Below are 16,995 nucleotides of genomic sequence, written 5' to 3'. Positions count from 1 at the left end.
AAAATGGTTAACAACGCTCTCATTAATCATATATGCCTCCCAAGTATCTCAATTTGTCAATTTGATCAAAGATAAACCACAGGACTTGAGGATTGTTTCCCAAGGAAACCCTAATCCATCTGTGCATTGACTGTGCCTTGCTCATGAAGCAACCTCAACCCATGATCATTTCATCATTTCATGCATATTTGAGCTTATGTGAGTGTCCTCAATCATTAATTCGTCAAGGTTTGAAGTTTGGACTTGAGAAGTTGATCAGTCAATTCATTTGACTATTTTGAAATCCACTGAGACCTAACTTTTTATGTGTTTGTCAAATGAAGATGACCCCAATATACAAAATATTCCTAATAACAATATGAACAATTTTCATGTTCATCAAAAATTGATTTGAAACTTGGAAAGTTATCATTCATTTCAAAATATTATAGGTTATTTTGACTGAAACCCTAATTTTGGGTCAACTTCCCATTGACCTAACTACTTAATTTTTCATGATTCTGAGGTGGGATCAAATGCATTGGAAAGTTTAAGTTGTCTACTTCATTTTTTATGTTGAATAAATTTACATAATCCTAAAATAAACATATGTGATAATACAAAACATTATAGGTCACTTTGGACCAAAGTCGTTGAATCTTGAAAAAGTCCAACTTCAAGTGCCCATAACTTTCTCATCAAAAATCCAAATGATGCAAAATTTAAGTCCAAATTGATTTTATTGAAAATATATACAACTGTAATGTTTAAGGTTTTGTCATTTGAGGCTTGAATCATTGAAATAGAAGGGCTTGAAGTTGGTCCATTTTGGCAAAATTCTCATACACATGTTTTGTACATTGAACTTCATGGCCAATTTTCAATAATTTCCCAATCCCAAATGGAATTTTGTTCAACATAACAATTTTTCCTCATGTCAAGACCTTTCCAACCATTACCCACATGACCATTTTTCATTTTGACAAAGTGCATTTTCGAAGAGATGAAGATTTATATTCACTTATGCATAACATGTTGAAACTTAATGCACAAGCCAATTCAATCACATTTGCACGTCCAAAACACTCCAATTACACTTCAGCATGCTAAATCAATTGCATTTGGGCCTCCCATGCGCCTGTACAGGCCCATGCATGGAGGCCCTAATTCCACACGCACACAAGTTTTGGCAAGGCTTGCATCAGCTTCCACTATAAATATATGTGCTCAGCTTCATTCATTTCCAACCTTAAGGCTCCTAAATTGCTGCAGAACTTAATCCCCACCCTTCACTCAAAGGAATTTTGCATTTCTCTTTCAATTTTTCAGTTTAAATGTTCAACTTCCTTGGTTGATTATTGAACTCCAATTCCTTAACCTAACTTCATTTCCATCTCAAGATCAAGCTGCATCAAAGAATTGGAAGAGATCGTGCCTTGTAAAGCTGCACTTCAAAGGTTGTTGTTCAAACTTTTTTGATTCGAAACTCACTGGATCTTGCTCATTTCTTGTGTTTGTTGGTTCCTCTAAAATCCTCTCATAAGAGGCAATTGATATGTGCAGTTAATTTCATAAATTCATCAAGTTTAATTTAAACTCCATCATTTTCTATCTCTCATTTCTCCTTCTGTGAGAGTCTAGAGTAGAAACCAATGGCACAGGGGTGATGTACATTACCCCAGCTTTCCAATGATATGAGGATCGTGCGTTTTGGTGAGGTTTTCAAAACCTGCAACTCTGGCCGGAGCTGACTTGCTCACCGGAGAAGACGGTGGTGTACACCACCGTCCACCATGCCAGATTGCATCTGGACCATTGGTTGTGATTTCCATATTGAATCATAGCCTTCAATTATTATGACTTTTTTAAATGCATTGTGTTTCTCATTTGACCAAGGCCTTTGGTGAGCGCGCGCTTTACAGCCTCTGGATGTGCCACCTCATTTAACGAAATTTGATCCAACGCACCAGGCTTTTTCTAATTTCTGATTTATTTCATTTTATTTTCTTTATTTCATTTTATTTCAAAAATTCATAACTCTTTCATTTTAAATCTAAAAAATATGGGACCAATTGCATTGTTTCCCTTTTTAATTCTAGTTTCTGAAAATGATTTTTAATATTTTTTATTTGTTCATTTAATATTTTTTGTGAATTTTCTCTTTTCTGGTTATTTTTAATTCATTTAAAATAGTTTCCAATATTCAAAAATGCCAAAAATATTTTCTTAACATCTTTGAATGATGATGAATCTATGAGAAAAAAATTCATTAATTTCTTAATTGATTTGAGATTTATTTGAGATTTTAGTTCAATTATGTTATTTTTTATGCATTTTTAATTGTTTAAAATTAGTTTCTGGTTTCTAAAAATGGTGAAAATTTTTGTCAAACTTTGTTTGACCTTCTTGAACTTAGGATGATCCATTTAGACTTTTCCAAGTTGATTTGAAATGGATTTGAAGTTTGACCTTTATTTGTTTATTTTATGTCAAGTATTATTTTAATTTTCAAAAATACCAAAAATATTTTATTTGTTTCTTGACTTCTAAGCTTCATTTTGATTTTGTTTACCATTGATTGACTTTGATTCCATTCATGTTTGATCAATGCGTGTTGGTTGTTTCATTTGAATTCCATTTTGTGTACATTTCCATTTCTTCTTCTTCTTCTCTTTTTTTCTCTTTTTGATCAATGAGTTAATGATTGGTGGTTAGCCTTGACATATGAGGGGCTTAACCTTCTTTGATTCAAATCTAATTCATCTTGATCAAAGATCAAGTGAATGGCTTTGCATTAGAGATAGGTTGCTTCTTGGTCAAGCAAAAAACCTAAATTCATACAAGATCATTCTTCTTTTCTTTTGGCATGGCAAGTTGTAGGAGCTTGGCTTACTAGTCATGGTCTCTAACTTGTGTTTGTTGCCTATAGTTTTATTGACCGGCCTCAGATAGGTGTGACTACTACATTAGTCCACTTACGATTGCTTAACATAGCGCTAAATTGCCTTATGGCACACTAACACTAACTACTGATGACTAACTTTTAATTCAAGAATTTAACTTTTGCAATTTACTTTAATGCAATTTAATATTCTTGTACATTTATTCATTTGCTTTTGCCTTTTGCTCACTTGAGCTCATGTTTATGTTAATGCAATTTGCCTTTTGCTCACTTGAGCACATAATTGTGTATATACTATTGTGCTTGTTTTGTTTTGTTTGTGTGAACCCAATGCAAATAGAGAAAAGGACTTAGATCTTTAGGACCTTACCTATGCAAAAAATGGAGTCAAAGAGAAACTAGGCCTCATGCCTTTAGAATGCTAAACAAATAAGAAAAAATTATCAAAGAGCAACTAGACCTCATGTCTTTAGAATGCTTAATCTTGAAGATGGACTTGAAAGGATCCTAATTTCTAAACTCACTCTTGTCCATTCTTTCTATTGCATTATTGAACTTTTTGATTTGTATGTTCTTGTGTTCTAGGGATCCTAAACTTGAGCCAAGTAGAAGAACCATTGTCATGAGCATCCAAAGTGAGAGATACAAAAGCCAATTGGAAGATTCCTGGGAGCTTGATTGATTGTGTGCTTGATTGCTTGAGTTATTTGCTTATTGCTTGATAATTCCAAAGGAAAGGGAACAACTTGGATCATCACTATGATCTCAAGAAGGGAACTCCATATGGTTTTATTTCTCTTCCTTCATCTTTGCATGTTTAGGACCTAGCCATTCTCTTCTTCTCTCCACTCTAACCCAAGTCAAACCTTTGTGCAAACATTAACATTGCTTTTCAAAATTAGAAACCTAAGCATTATGCTTTTGATTTTTTAAACTCTTTTCATAACACTTATTTTGAATTGAATCCTAAGTCAACTTTGACCTTACTTTGTAAATACTTTTCATTGGTAAATACAACTCATTCAATTATTTTTTGTGTTTTCAATGGCCACTTCTTGCCAGAGCTTTTCATAAACATTAGCTATTAGGTTTGAGTTATCCTATAGGTTGATATAATACTCACCTATATCCTTAGTGATGGACTATAAGTCTTCCATGCTTATTATAGGGTTAACCCCTCACTAGCATGTTGAAGCTCTCCTCACCTGGTGGATTTGTGGTTTTATGTTGAGTTTTCTCCCTTTGATAACAAAAGACCTTAAGGCTTTTGACCAATCAATTCACCAACTTGTTTTGAGATTTTTACCCCGAACTACGAGGTTTTGATCCTAATCTTTCTTAAGATGGTACGTTGGCAATGGGTTTATCCATTCAAACACAAAATTGTAAATAATTTGTATATTCTTTTCTCATCTCCTCAATCATGTTTGCACAAATATTTTCACAAATACCAACCTACCTTACAACATTTGTAAAAAAGGCTCCCTTAGAGTACTAAGGATATTTTGGGTGCTTCAAACCTTCCCATTGCATAACCAACCCCCTTACCCAGATCTCTGACATTTTTATTAGTTTTTGATTTGATAAAACTTCTCGGTTTTTGTTTGCTTTCTAACCTTTCCTTTGGATAAATAGAAGTGCGGTGGCGACTCGAATTGTATGATTTACTTTTGATTTAGTCAATAAAGCTAAAGGTAACGAATACCCCACTACAGTGAGGAAGCTAACATCAAACTGTCTTTTGACCTCTTCTCGAATCTTCAAAGCCATGTCTGGTCTTGTTCTTCAGAGTTTCTATTTTACTGGCGGACAATCTGGTCGGAGTGGCAATTTGTGAGCAACAATGTTTGTGTCTAAACTGGGCATATCTTGATACGACCATGCAAACACATCCACATATTCTTGTAGAAGCTTAACCAATCTTTCTTTGACGTCTTCCCCAAGTGTTGTACCAATCTTGACCTCTTTCTTCACTTCCTCGGTGCCAAGGTTGATTGTCTCTAGCTTCTCTTAATGTGGTTGGAGATCTGTGTACTCGTACTCAACCAATCTTTCCAGTTTGCGGGGAACATCACAATCTTCCTCACCCTCTTCTTCAAATTGGTAGATGGGTGAAACAAAGTTAGGAGTGAAAGTAGAGTCATTGGATTCAACATGGTTTTCTTTTATTCTGCATGTTTGAATGATTTGCTTTTATTAAAAGTGAAAAAACAAAGGAATGCAAGAGGAAAATGCTTTGTATTTTAGTGGTCTTGAAAGATTGCCATTTTCCTTTAAAAGTGAAAGATAAAGAGCACTAAATAAACAAACAGGAATTTAACAAAATGCCTTCATTGATATAATCTTGAAAATGCAAAGGTGGCCCTACAAAATAGTCCAATAGCTTTGGGCATAGTTATGGAATTTTGAAAACAAAAAAGAAAAACAACAAATTACTTTGACAAAGGAAACATCTATGGGATTTCAATCGCCTTCCAATTGTTCAAAGCCACATCACACCGGTACACCAGGTTGCTTAAATATTCAGGTTCAAGATCATCATCAATAGCATTGACTTAATATCCATCACTAACAAACACTTCTTAGATAGTACGCTGACGTCCTTTGATGGAGGTTGATGCTCCCTTCTTGGTATTGGTTGTTTTGTAACCCAACCCATAACCGTCCAACTTTATTTTGACATCAATAACATCTCTGAAGGAGAAGAGTGATCCAAAACGTAGCGGAATTTAAAATTTCTCCTTTAGTGATCCTTACAAATGAGCATGATCAGTGATAGAATTGTTACCTCTTCTGGAGATTGTAACCTTTGATGCAGATCTACGGAGCAATCACGAACGTTGAACGATGACAACGCCTCTACTCAGTCCACACGAACGGATTCCTTCAATCTCAGTGCTAGCTGATATGAATGAAGGCTTTGAGTGAGAGAGAGAGAGAGAGAGAGAGAGAAAAACGAAATTACAACTGCGCAAATGCTTATACACAAAGGTTCTATTTATAGAACCACTTATTTGGGCTGTAAACTAAAAAGCCCACTCAAGTGTATGTGGCCCATATCTTATAATATGCCAAAATCACTTAAACGCATGGTACCTTACCATATTTCGTATTCTACTTAAGTACGTCGTACCTTACGATGTTCTACAATTCACTTAAGTGCACCGTACATTACGGTATTCCTTTGGAATAAACAAAATATGGTGGTGACTCTGTAATTTTCACGGCTCGATAACAGTCCTTGAGTTCTTCACATCTTTCAGGCTCAGTCTTGCACACCTTACAATTACCATGCACACCTGCTAGTGTGTTGTGCTTATGCATACTCAAAGAAATACTCGACCACCGAGTCTTCACATCCTTGACCAAACGGATTGACTTTGGTCCATCCTCCTCAATAACCGCGTTCACTGTTTGATTACCATGTTTCGGAAAAGGATTTGCCTTCACATTTGGCTTTTCTTCGGTGAAAGACAAGATATTCTGATCAATGAGGTCATGTACTCTATTCTTGAACACATAGTAATCCTCGATTGTATGCCTAATATAACCTGCATAGAATATGCAAGACACGTTGGGGTTGTGATATGGACCAAAGGGATGTACTGCTGGTGGAATCTTCTTAGGAGCAACTGCCCCTACATGCATAAGATAAGGGAACAATTCAGAGTACAATACTAGGATCTTGGTATATTGAGGGAGTCACTAGTTGCGATTCTAATTCTGGTTCTGATTCTTCCCCTGATTACCTCAACGGTTCTGATTAGGGCCTTTGTTGTTGGTATTATGTCGTTGAGGAGCTCGTCCTTGAGGTTTTTTGTTATTGTTGTTGATCTTGGGAAGGAAGTTGATAATGTGGTTGATATGGGAACTGTTGTTGAAACTGGGATGCTGTGACATATGGATATGGATAGTATGGCGGGGGAACCATAGGGACCTGGTAGTACGGAGAACTTGCCATCACTATATTTGTCTCCTCTTATTTCTTCTTGATGTACCCACTAGAAGGCCTTCTCACTACAGACTATTGACTATTACCATCAACAATCTTCCATGTCTTTAATCCACTTTCAATCCTCTCCTCAATTATGACTAGATCAGAAAAGTTGGAATATAAGCTCTGTCGCATCACGCGAAAAACCGGCGGGAAAACAAGAACAACAGAGCCGCCACCGTGCGTTATTTATCCCAAAAGAGGGAAAGGAAACGCTCAGAGTAAACCTGGGAAAGAACATGGTCTCGCGACCAAAGAGAATGGGTTCGGGAGTCGGTTATGCGAAGGGAAGGTATTAGCACCCCTACGCATCCGTCGTACTCGACGGGATCCACGCACAAAAGGAAGGAAAATGGTTGCTAAAACACTGCTCACACTCACACACACTGGCTGAAAGAGACACAAGAAAACAGACAAGGCTGACTCGGCAGGACATCGTATCCTGGGCCTACTTAGTCTATCAGGCATAGACATCAGAGTCGAAGTAGTTCGGACTGGGGAAACGACACATGCTCGCTAGGATATCGCATCCTATGCATACGTATCTCCTCGGACGAGAGAAGAATCAGAGCATTCGTAGCTCGGCTGACACGCACACAAACAAACACAGGCAAAGGCAAACGTGGAGCCTGAATGCCAATCACTGGACTTACATCAGCATCCGAACCAACAAACCCACACTGGAACCCAAATGCCACTTGATGGACTTACATCAGCTTCCAAGCACACAACAAGACAAAACAAAGACACAGGCGCCCGGAGAGATCAGCTCATCTCCTGCCTACGTACCTCATCTGGTATGAGGATCAGGGCGACGTAGTTCCCCTACAGAGGGATACAGGACTAGCCTAACCAGATAACAGAGGGAGACACAACTAGGGAGACTACGACTCGAGCCTAGATGTTATCATGCAAATCATCCCTAAGTTAAGGTTTCTAGCTAACTGGCACAGGGAGCCAGCCTATCCTAATCATGACTTGCACAGGCAGCAAGCCACACACACACTTAACTTGCACAGGAAGTAAGCCAAGCAAAACCTAACTTGCATAGGAAGCAAGTCTAAACTAAACCTAACTTGCACAGGAAGCAAGTCAAACAAACATACAAGCACAGATAGCACACACTATACACAAGCAAGTGGCTCAAACAAGGGTTAGGTTTTAGTCGAGGGGTCATATCAACCTCAACAAACAAACCTCTGGAACTGGGTGAATGTGCTCTTAACCTTGCCATTGAGGGGCTAAGGTGAAGCAGATGAAAGGTGAGTGAAGATAAGACTTCACAGCTCTTATCCCTGGCCTGGGAGAGCTTAAGACAAGAATGTGTGGGTTCAGAAAGTGGGAACCCTTCTACACATTTAAAACTGACTCAACCGTACAATTGTACAAGATCTTGGGTTTGTATCTGCAATGCATCAACACAGTGGTGTGAGCAAAGCAGATGACACACAGAATAGCAGGGGATAGGTTGCATATCCCTTGGGTTCTGCCAATTGCCTCTTCACTTAGGAGGACTTTGACTCTATGCAAGGACAAAATTAAACATCCACAAACATTGCCTCTTAAGGAGGACTTCAGACAGTTGCCTGGCCAAGTAACAGGCCAGGTCTTCCAGACTACATGAAGATTAGAAATATACCTCAATGCAAATTGCTTATACAAGCAAAGCAAAGCAAAAGTTCACAAGGAACTGAGCAACTAAAAGCACCTGAAATAGTCAAGCAGACATTAGTATACAACTTCACAACAAAGCAAAAGGAAACAGTCACCAACAGTTAATCAGAAGCAAATGGATGTGCAAGGCACAAGGCTTAAGGCATGTGAGCCAAGCCACCTACAAAACAAACAAGTTAGACAATGATATTCAAGCAATCTCAATCAAAAAGAATTGGTCTCATTGGTCATTTGTCGGTCAACCTGAAAACATAAGCTCAAAGGTGAGTAACAGGACCACTAGGGCAAGCCTAGGGTCGAAAGAGAATGAAAAAGTTAAAACAGCAAAGGGCAAGTATCCAAAATCATGTTCAAACATTCAAGAAACAAAACCAATTGGGTTCACATTCATATCAATCATCATCATCATTTCATGAACAATTTAGGTCAAAGTGTTGCAAACAGAAGCTCATAGAAGTCAACAGCAAGACTTGCATCAAAACCAATCTCAAACATTTCCAAAAATCATCAAATAAATCATGATCAATCTTAACACATAGCATGGTAAGCATGTCAAATTTCATCTCATTTGGACAAGTGGAAGGCAGTCAATGAAAATCAGAAAGTCAAAGCAATTTTGAACATGCTCAAAGAAGTCAACCAAACATGCATCAACTTGAAAAATTCATAAATCAGAGATGGTGTATGATAAATGAATGGGACTAAAACCATGGCAAAGATGAGGATGCCTAGTTATCTCATATAAAATTTCATGTCCATCTAATAAAGTATGAGAATTTCACAAATGAAATGGGAACATGTGTCACAAAAGGTCAACATATGACTAAACAGGGGAGAAAATCTCAAACAATTAGGAAATGCCACAAATAAATCCAGGAAAATTCACATGTAAACTAGACATACGAGAGTAGGTTCATGCAAAAAATCAATCCATTTGGAGGTCAAGAAGCATGGTATCAAAAATCATGAAGTTGCACATCAATGGTGTGACACAAATTGTCACACCCTAATTCAAAAAATCATAACTCACAAACCAGCAATGATAAATTCACAAACTCTACACCAAAATCACCATGAGTGTGTCTAGTTTAAGCACAAAATATTTGGGAGCCATTGGATAAACTATTACCATTTCACAAATGTTTTGGCTAAGTGTACAAAATATGCATACATGTCACAAACCCTAATACCAATTAAAATCCATTGATCACAAAATTCTGGAAAAATTATGATAAAAAAGTAGAGATCATGATGAAGATAATGCAAAAATTCCCATGAGAAATGGATTTAAAATGAATGAGTTATGATTTTTTCAAAGTTTGATGATTAAAATGAAATTAAAATAAAAAACAATGTCATTTAATGGGTCATGTGCCACGCTGATGGCAAACTTGTAAATAAACCATCCACTAATTGGGACGCGGTCGTTTTGGGCAAGCAAACGAAATGTTCCTATTGGTTGTTGGCTAATGACACAGTAACACACGCTCATGCACGTGAAAAATGGAAAAAATCTGGAAAATGAGGAACTAGGGTTCATGTACAGTGCAAAGCTTCATCACCTTCAAATCGTGTTCAACAAATTTTTTCCAGAAAATGCAATTGCATACACAAAAATGATCAGCAAACAACAAGCAACATGAATCCATCATTGGTTTTCATTAAAACATCATCATCAAAGCAAATCGACTAAAAACAAGTTTGAGCACAAAAATGAAAATCCAGATTTCTCACAGCACAGTTAACCAATTCAAATGATTCAAGTTGCAATGGACTCAGCATCAAAAGACCTATCCTAAGCATCTCATGATTTTGAAAATGGTGAGACTCGAGCACTTACTTGGATTTGAAGAAACTTGAGATGCAGTGGTTATTTGGGTGCCTTAGCTTGAAACAGATCTTCCTTATGGTTCAGAATGATGGATGCTTGAAGTAATCGAGCTTAGCAAAGCCTGGAAATGTCCAAATCGATTTTCACCATTGTTGGTCCATGGAAAAAACAGAACTCGATGCTGCAGTACAGGTGATGAATGATGCTTGAAAAAGCTTCCAAATGTTGTCCAGATGATGGAACAAACAAAGTTGCTCGTGGTTCTTTTTGAGTTTTGTGCAAAAAAATGCAAAGGTGTGAAAATGCAAGTTGAGAGAGAATGAAGGTTTTTTGTGGTTAGAGGCTGCAGCTAGGGGTTTCAAATGACAGAAAATCATCTTTTAATTCTCTGTTTGAAGGTACAAATCAAAGTCCATGGATATGTGGGATAGAGTTGTTGAGAAATGTACTTTTTTTCCAATTTTCAAGCAACTAGGTGATGGGTGTATGTACTTGCACGAATTTGACTTTGAACATGCTGCAAATAACATTCCAAGCAAGTTCCAATTGGCCAAAATGATGGAAAAGGTTTATTTTAAAAAGTCAAAATTTCACTTCACTTGAAATTAATTAAGGCAAGTTCAAAAAGGCCATTTTGCATGGTGAAGTTTTGGTACATGAAAATTACATTTTTGGAAAGAGGGGATCAAATGTGATTTGTAGGAAAAAACCCCACCAAAATTGGCTAAATGGTTTGGGAGATATGGCCTTTTGAAGTTCAAGATTTTCTGAAAATGATTCGATCATAACTTGCCAACCATACATGGGAATTGAGAGTTCTTGGACTTTTTGGAAATGGGAGAACAAGATCTTTAACTTTCATGATGGGCAAAAATTCATTTGAAGCTTGTATCATGATGTAAGTTTGAGGATCAAGACTTTCCATTTTTGGTAAGTTTCAGTTACAGGTCCAGTTTCCATTTTTGGAAATTTCTGATCTGGCTTCAAATTCTTCCATGACGGTGTTTGACATGATATATGAGGACTATTTGGACATGAATAAGCTCTCTCAAACCAATTTCCATCATCAAATCACTGATTAAATGGACAGTTGACCAACAGTTGACTTTTAGGGTTTCTGACTGACTGTGCATTGACTGATGACTTCTGAACATCCAATCCTTGACCAAAACACTTCAAATGGATCCCCAAGTCATGTGAACATGATGGACCAACCCTAGGGCCTTGGCTCCTTGAGAATTATGCTTGCTTGCTTGACTGACTGATCTCCTGACCAGTTTGACCTAATTTCTTGATTGGCTTGCACTTGAGGCAAATGGGACAATGCAATGCTATGCAGTGGACCATGTTATGCTATGACCTAATATGAGAATGTATGTACAATGATAGGTGCAAATTTGAGGTGCTACAAGCTCCCAACCATCATTTCATAGTATAAACTTTGGAGCTTCCCCTTGAAAATGTCCACTAGCTCAGTGTCTCTCATGGTCGGCCTAACCCTTGAAGCCATTTCACGCTATCTCTGCGTATATTGTTTGAAAGTTTCATTGACCTCTAAGCTTGATTCTGAAACTGTAATCTGGTAGAAGCCATGTTATATTATACTTGTACTGATTCAAGAAAGCATCAGACAAATCCTTCGAGGACCTTATTTTCCTTGGTTCTTGATTCATGTACCAATCCAGAGATTCCCCAGACAGGCTGTCTTGGAAGTAGTGGATTAGCAACTTGTCATTATCAATGTAAGAGGCCATCTTTCTGCAATACATAGTAATATGACTGCGAGGACAACTCAAACTCTTGTACTTGGGTAAATCAGGCACTTTAAACTTTTAGGAAGCACAATGTTTGGTACCAAACACAGTTCTCTTGCATTCAAACCAAGAGCAGAGAAACCCTCAATGACATGTATTCGCTCCTCTAGGAGTTGATATTTAGCAAGCCTAGGTGGATAGTCCTAGGTACCCTTTGAGTAGTAACTCTACGAGGAGGTTGAATAGTATTCTGAGCAGTCATTTGTGACATAAATTGAGGAAACATCTGATACATCATAGTCGGGTTGAAAGTATGGGCATATGTAGTGTCGTCTTGAGTAATCTGCACCCAAGTTGCACATTTGGACAAAAGGATGCCCCAAAATGGGCATACTGGAGTGCATTGTGGTTAAGAAAATGTGGAACCATAGCAGCAGAAACATAGGGATTTGGTTGAGCAAGCGGAGCAAAGATGTGGGAATGGAGAGGAGGACCCATATACTCAGGTTCTTGATCATCAGTATTGTCAATGTTTGTAGTAGGTATTTATTTTGTTTCTACCCCTTGAGCAGAATAAGGTTTAGACATCCCCCACGAGAAAGCACCATTCATATTGGCAGAAGCAGCAACATAGGACTGGTACGACATGAACGGGTTTCTAGTAGCAAATTGAGGATTGTATTTATGAAGAATTCCCCATGGGTAGGAAGCAGCGAACCTAATGGGACAAGTTTGAGACAAAGGTTGGCTAATAGTACCAGGTTGAACAACAGGATCAGTAAGATCCATCATAGCCAGAGTTGTGTCAGCAGTAGAAGTCACTATAGTCGCATCAGCCTGATTGATAACAGCAACGTTGTCCCTCTGAGTTTGTAGACGTTCCAGGATGGTACCCATCTTTCCTTGGGGAAGAGCTAGAGCCTTCCTTGTTGCATGATTCTCTTGTTTAAAATCAGACATAATTCTCTATTTGCGGGATCTGGTGAAGTACCGGCGAGTAGTCGTCTTTTTGAAGAGGATGAAGATGGATGTAAGCATTTTGCATTTCAAATAGAAAAGTGCATATGAATGAATGAGAGGTTTATGTAAAATATTTTTTGATTATTAGATTCCAAGGAATTCTTGAGTCTTTATTTGTTGTAGGAAATCATAAAGCATAGGAAATAAAGGCGCAAGATAATACTGATAATGAATAAAAACCTTTTTCTATTCATAATAATGAAACAAATAGTACAATTATTATAGCCTTGCCCCAAGGTGTACATCAAGTGTGTTCAAAAAGATAATAATGAAACCTCCCAAACATAATTAAGCATCCACTGAAATTCGGTCAACCACCATTACGTATTCTCGAAGGCATATACTGAGTTGATCTACTCAAAACGTCTTGTAGCACCTCATTTTTCCGATCCAAGAGAACTTGCAGATGACGACTATTTTTTTTCCCATTGCGTAGCTTCTTGCTGAAATTGATCAGTATTCTCTCTACTCTGATGCACTTGATCCTTTAACCTTCGAATCTCTTTAACCTTCTTGTCGAGTTCTGTCTGGTGTTGAGATAAAGAAACCTCTAACTTATTAGTATGACTTTTTTCTTCCTCTAGCTCTTTCTTTAAACCCTCTAACTGTTCTCGAAGCTTATTGAGTTGGTTTTGGCAACTGATCTCCATTTTGCATGCTTGATACTGGGCATCGATGAGTTGTTTCTTCTTGATGAATAAACTGTCAATGGTTACCTTCAAAGCGTCTCCGACTTTCCTCCTCTTGAATTGCTCCTCTTGGGCTTCCTCTATTACTTAGGACGTCATGGATCTCTTCTAGTTGAGGTTAAGCTCAAATTCTTCGTTTTCCCTAGTGAGCCTACCAAGATTAGATTGGAGATTTGCGCTCTCTTTCTCTAAACTCTTGATAGTCTTCTTGAGTTTCCAACCACTGAGGTAGGAACAACGACAAGCACAGGCCGTATGATGCTCATAGATGGCTCAAATGGGAATGGAAGTAGATTTTTTCAACCCTATCCTTAACCCATTGCGTATAAGCTTCCTTGGTGATGCAATTCTTCTTTCCTAACTCAGATCTCCCTTGAGGACAGGCTTCTCTCCAAGCTCTAACAATCTTCCTTAGCAACTCCAGATTGTCAAACCCTTTATACAAAACAAACTCCTCCCTATGTTCGAAATCTGGCATACACAAAAGCGGATAACCCAACTTACGTAAGGCTAATTTTGGATTGTAGTTAATTCCACCCTTTGTACCTATAAGGGGCACATTGGGGAAACTTCCGCAATTCATGATAATCTTAACATTATCATAGTCTATAGAGTACCATAGAATATCATCAGCGGTTAGATACATGATCCTTTGAGACCATTTGAGATTATCCTTGTTCTCGATGAAAGGACCCTTATTGGGTAGGTGTGAAATAAACCACCTATAAAACAAAGAAACACATCACACCATAATACCCATCTTCTTATGAGTTCTTATATGAATAGAGTAATAAGTGTCATCAAGAAGTGTAGGAACCGGGTTCTTGGACAGGAAGATGTGAATAGATGCCGAGTCCACAAAGTCTTCCATACTAGAAAACAACATTATCCCATAGATGAGCAAAGCAAAAACAACATTGAAAGTTATCCAACTCCCAACATCCACAAAAGTAATGGCCTTCTTAACCAAAAAATTTAGAGTAAAACCATGAGTTCCACCCTTAAGATTAAGGTTAAGCCCCACTTCCTTATTCTCTAAATGCAAAGCTTTGGCTAAAAGGTGAGACTTTGGTAGTTTCTTGGTACTGACAAAAGGAACATAGTCCTTAATTCCGACTCCAATATATACGAGTGTTCTTCCAACGCCAGTGCCAGCTGATAATCCCAAAAAGTGAAACACCTCAAGGGAGGATCATAGAAATGCACCAAGGTATGGATTGTCGTAGTGTTCACTTCAGTGTTGGGAATACCTAGGAGATTCCCATAGGCCTTCTCGAAATCTTCTTTGTGATCTAGATCCAAACGAGTTCCCAGACCCTTCAAAGCTTTCAACTGAGGTTCCACAAACTTGTAATTGAACACACTTCTTCTGCCAGGATTCATTCTATCTCAGAGTACTCAGCATTAAACTAGGCTCTCGATTTCCATGAAAATGCATATACAAAAAGAGTTATATGATGCAATATGATGTTTTATGATATACAAATGATATGCAACAACATGGACGTATTTTTGATAATCTGAACATTAAGCTAGAAGTCAGATCAATAGTATGATGTCACAAGAGAGCAAAAGGTGTGTAGGAGCTTGGTTCCCTGTAAAAACCTCGTATCCCACCCACAGGTGTGAACTAGTCTTCAAAAGGTGATCCTAAAAGGCCTCTCAGAGTCATGGAATCAAGTGAAAATACTTTGTCGTAGTGAATTCTCACAAGACAAAAGTACCCCCAAGTAACTCTAGTCTGAGTGTGGGTCTCGTGTCAACCTAACGTGAAAAACACAAGTCAACACGACTATCCACGAGTCTATCTTGTGTGTATACTTAAACTCGGGTGTAGAGTTTCTCTCAAGTAACATCAGCCCAACCTAACAATAGCAAAATAAGATATCCATAATGGGGTTAGTAATAATGCAAAATCTAAAGCAATAAACATGCAATAAACAAACATAAAGCTAAAAGCAGCAAAACATGAAAATAAACACCCAAGCAAATAGGAACAAACAAAACTAGGCTCGACTCCTTCTAGCAACTAGGTTGTAAGAGTACTCCCCAGTAGAGTCGCTAGCTGAAACTAGCTGAAATATGCCCACCGAATGCATCGCATGCTCAAAGGTATAATAGAGTGCCACCAAACTTTATTGATCCCAAAAGAGGGAAGGGAAAACATTGAGAAAACCTAAAGGTAAAATGAAACAAAGAAATACGGGTAAGGAAATTGGTTATACAAGGGGAAGGTATTAGAACCCCTCACATCCATGGTACTCCATGGGACCGTCTTGAATGATCTTGCTTAGATAGGTGTTTCTATCTTCATGTACATGCAAAACAGAAAAAAGAGTTAGAAAAAAAAAGGTGCTCGAGGAGGATTAGGGCCCTCATGCCTACGTATTCTATGAGTGAAATGAGAAAGTGAGAGCTTCGTAGTTCGGAGAACTAGAGAGAGAAAGTGGAAAAGAAATAAAAGCACTCACCAAGGATACACATCCTCGTTCCTACGTATTCTCATAATGCAATGAGAAAGTCAGAGCTTCGTAGTTCGGAGGATAAAGACTGAGAAAAAAATCAGATTGGGGTGGTGTTTAAACCAAAAGAAAAGATGTGGGTTAAGCATAAAGGTGTGTCTCAAAAGAAAAGAAATTGAAATGGTGTTTAAACTAACAGAAAGGAAACTTGTCAAAGCCGGAGACTCACATGTTAAGGGTCTTACCAAAACATTGGGTCTGACATGGTAAGGGAAAAGAAGAGGAACTTGTCAAAGCTGGAGACTCACATGACAAGGGTCTTACCAAAACATTGGGTCTGACATGGTAAGGAAAAAGAAGAGGAACTTGTCAAAGCCGGAGACTCATATGACAAGGGTCTTACCAAAGCACTGAGTCTAACATAGTAAGGGAAGCGGAAGCTTGTCAAAGCACTGGGTCTCACATGACAGGGGCCTTACCAAGGCATTAGGACTGATATGGTAAGGAAGAGGGAATAACCATAAAGGTGTCAACCCAAGTAATAACCATAAATGTTTCAACCCTCATAGAAGTGATTGTAAATGGTGTTTAAACCAGCAGGAGAACTTGTCAAAGTCGGAGAGTCACATGACAAGGGTCTTACCAAAGCACATAGACTGATATGGTAAGGAATGGGGAATAACCATAAAG

General features: G+C 38.0%; 1 protein-coding gene across 1 annotated transcript; it reads right to left on the bottom strand.

The window, feature by feature from the left end:
• Positions 1-14,105: 14,105 nt before the first annotated feature.
• Positions 14,106-15,226, bottom strand: LOC127136985 (uncharacterized). Its single transcript, XM_051063485.1, has 3 exons — positions 15,094-15,226; positions 14,600-14,998; positions 14,106-14,449 (listed from the first exon to the last, which is right to left on the bottom strand). The coding sequence occupies exons 1-3, from the start codon at positions 15,224-15,226 to the stop codon at positions 14,106-14,108; spliced, it is 876 nt and encodes a 291-aa protein (XP_050919442.1).
• Between the last annotated feature and the right edge of the window lie 1,769 nt (positions 15,227-16,995).

The sequence above is a fragment of the Lathyrus oleraceus genome, chromosome 4, assembly GCF_024323335.1.
Source record: "Lathyrus oleraceus cultivar Zhongwan6 chromosome 4, CAAS_Psat_ZW6_1.0, whole genome shotgun sequence".
Lineage (NCBI taxonomy): Eukaryota > Viridiplantae > Streptophyta > Magnoliopsida > Fabales > Fabaceae > Lathyrus > Lathyrus oleraceus.
Note: the sequence above shows the minus strand (reverse complement) of the source record. Positions and strands in the feature narration are given on the sequence as shown.

Excerpts from the sequence above, each read along its gene's own strand:
- LOC127136985 (XM_051063485.1), bottom strand. The coding sequence starts at position 15,226 with ATGAATCCTGGCAGAAGAAGTGTGTTCAATTACAAGTTTGTGGAACCT. Across the intron at positions 14,999-15,093 it reads GGCCTATGGGAATCTCCTAG|CTGGCACTGGCGTTGGAAGA; the intron begins GTATTCCCAACA and ends TGGGATTATCAG. Across the intron at positions 14,450-14,599 it reads AAGAACTCATAAGAAGATGG|ACTATGATAATGTTAAGATT; the intron begins GTATTATGGTGT and ends GGTACTCTATAG.